The sequence below is a fragment of the Nanorana parkeri genome, unplaced genomic scaffold (genome assembly GCF_000935625.1).
Source record: "Nanorana parkeri isolate BGI_ZX_2015 unplaced genomic scaffold, ASM93562v1 scaffold81, whole genome shotgun sequence".
NCBI classification, from domain to species: domain Eukaryota; kingdom Metazoa; phylum Chordata; class Amphibia; order Anura; family Dicroglossidae; genus Nanorana; species Nanorana parkeri.
The window spans coordinates 623,421-626,265 of NW_017306349.1; the positions used below are offsets into that span (position 1 = coordinate 623,421).

Genomic DNA, 2,845 nt, shown 5'->3' on the forward strand with positions numbered 1-2,845 from the left:
TGCTATATGGTCAGTGCATCTGTCACTCAGCCAGCGGATTGGATGCCCTGTGATTCACACGGGACGGTGACCACGCTCCTGCAACATTGGGAGCTGGTGGTCACCCTGTTAAAGGGAGACTTCAGAAAGAGCAAAAACTGTCAGGATCAACTAAACATTTGCTCACATTGTTAGATATAAAAACTGGCACAGCAAAAAAAGGAATCTTATTAGCACAGCTTTGGTATTTGGGGGTTACATGCACTTTAGGCAATGCTGCTTTTCTTGTATCGCATTGCATGCTCTGTTTGCGTGATGTCACCATTAACCCCTTCATGACTGAGGCCTTTTTTTCACACACTTTATATTCCACATTTTGGGCCTGAAAATTACTTAAAACCCCCCAAACATTCCATATTTTCTGCCAAGACCCTGTAGAATAAAATGGCGGCATTTGCAAATTTTTATGTTGCACGATATTAGAGAAACTCCTTATCAAACCCCAAAAATTTAGTGAAAGATGTACTTAAATGCCCAAAAACACAAAATACCCATTTCTTAAAATAAAATATAAAAGCTGAGGTCACAATGAGTAAATAGATACCCAACATGCCCAGGTCACAAATTGTGTGCGTCCGTGAAACGGCGACAACATCCAGTACCCCAAAAAATCCATAGACGACGCTTTAAAAGCCCCCCACAGGTCATCAGTTTAGAGATTACACAAAAATACTGGCCCGAGAATAATTGCTCTCACTCCGGTGTGCGCGGCGATACCCAACATGTGTAGCGCGTTCGTTGTTTTCATACGTAGGCGCACCCGACGCGTGTTTACGTGAAGACGCTCGTGGGGGACTTTAAAAATAATTTTTTTATTATTTTTAGATTTATTTTATTTAACGTTAATTTTAAAACTGTTATTTTTTTTAACTTTACTTTCATTGTTATCACATAGGGGGCTTACAAGCCCCCCATGTGATAACAGATGGTGGTGACAGGTGCTCTTTAAGGTGATGCTGGGGGTCCAAAAGACCTTTAATATCACCTTTACACTCCAAATAAGCTATTGAAGTGCAGATCGCAGGCTTCAGGAGCCGAACAATGACAGCTATGGGACCGGAAGTGATGCAATCTACATCGCTCCCGGTCCCATAGAACGGGGAGGGGATCAACAAACGGAGGTTCGTCCATCTCTTCCCCAGCTTCCCGCCGACTCCAAAGAAGCGGTTTCTGGGCCCGTAGACCGGGAAACACGGCGGGGGTGGCGGGCGGGGTGGGACCCATTCACCGGCCCGTAGAAGCGTCCTGGCGACAGCAAAAGCCGCCGGGAGTCTGTTTAAACAGCCCTGATGCCAGTACACTGTACGTCGTGAAGGAGTTAAAGGAGAACTATGAGGGGGGTGCTTTTCACTCACACTGAGCCTAGGGTGACGGGAGGACGCTAGTTTGTGTCCTCCCGTTACCCTAAGGAGAACTATGGGGAAAAGCCCTGACATCATAGTTCTCCTTTAAATGATATGAATCTGATGTTATAACATTTCTCGAAAGATATAAAGCCGACGATACAATGTTACATTTGGATCAGCAGGCAATGTGGAAAGTATGACCGCGTAGTAACTGCCCCGTCCTCTCAGCCTCTCTAGGTGAAGATTTGGTTTCCACCCTGATGGAATTCGATGACGCCTTGCAAGACTTTACAAGAGGGCCTTGTGATTCGGAGGAGCACCTCAAGAAACTCAAACAGCACCTCACGTTGATCAGCGGTAGCAGCTGTGATGCAGAAGGTAAGGCGGCATGTCGGATAGATCGAAGAATAATTGTAGGATGGAACCCCCAAAGAGCAGAGGAACCCTTACAGTGACTTTCCTGGTCTAGGGGAACCCCTCCTGGCTGTATCTACAGCTCCCTGTACACTAGCATGATGGTCAGTGTGAAGAATGCTCCTTACATTGGGGGTCAGGGGGAAGAATGCTCCTTACATTGGAGGTCAGTGGGAAGGATGCTCCTTACATTGGGGGTCAGGGGGAAGAATGCTCCTTACATTGGAGGTCAGTGGGAAGGATGCTCCTTACATTGGTGGTCAGTGGGAAGGATGCTCCTTACATTGGGGGTCAGTATGTAGAATGCTCCTTACATTGGAGATTAGTGGGAAGGATGCTCCTTACATTGGTGGTCAGTGGGAAGAATGCTCCTTACATTGGTGGCCAGTGGGAAGGATGCTCCTTGCCATGGGTGTACCAAGGTGTGGTGTCAACCGGAGCGACCACCGGTTGACACCCCGCAATGCCATTGCACATGTGCGTGATGTCATCGTGCACACTCATGCGCATGATGACATCACGCGTGTTTACCTGCCGGCAGCCACCTTGGTGAAGGACGCCGGCAGAGAGAGAAAGGGACATTCACCCGGCCGCATAAAGTATGCCACCGGGTCCCATCCTCTCTCCTGCAACCGTCAAGCTCTTGGGCTATGACTGAGTGTCCAACTTTTCAGAGGGGGTGACACCAAAATAACTGCCAGTCATTTGGTGTCACCCCTCCAATGGTGTCACCCAGGTGCGAACCGCACCCCCCTAGTGACGCCACAGGCCTGGGGCTGTAGCCTTAGGCGGCATCTCTTTGGGTCCCCTTTCCAGCCAAAGTATCACAGGTTGCTGGCACAAGAGCCATACACATCTCCTCACCTAGCTCTCAGCATGCTGGGATGCTCTGGCCTAGACAGGATGCTGGACAGAGCAGGGCGGTGCACCACTAGGATGCCGGCTAGAGCGCCCTTAGAATGCACCAACAGCACCCCATCAACCGCACCAGGAATGGGACCACCAAGAGCCAACCCCCCCTCCCCACTTCCCCAAACGTGGCCACC

At 49.3% G+C, this 2,845-nt stretch overlaps 1 protein-coding gene across 1 annotated transcript in view; it reads left to right on the forward strand.

Moving 5' to 3' along the window:
- The window catches only part of LOC108805008 (regulator of cell cycle RGCC-like), a 10,324-nt gene that overhangs the window by 1,623 nt on the left and 5,856 nt on the right, over nt 1–2,845 (forward strand). Inside the window, exon 2 of the mRNA XM_018576962.1 lies at nt 1,614–1,763. Within this exon, the coding sequence (XP_018432464.1) occupies nt 1,614–1,763 (150 nt within the window). The remainder of the gene's footprint in view (nt 1–1,613; nt 1,764–2,845) is intronic.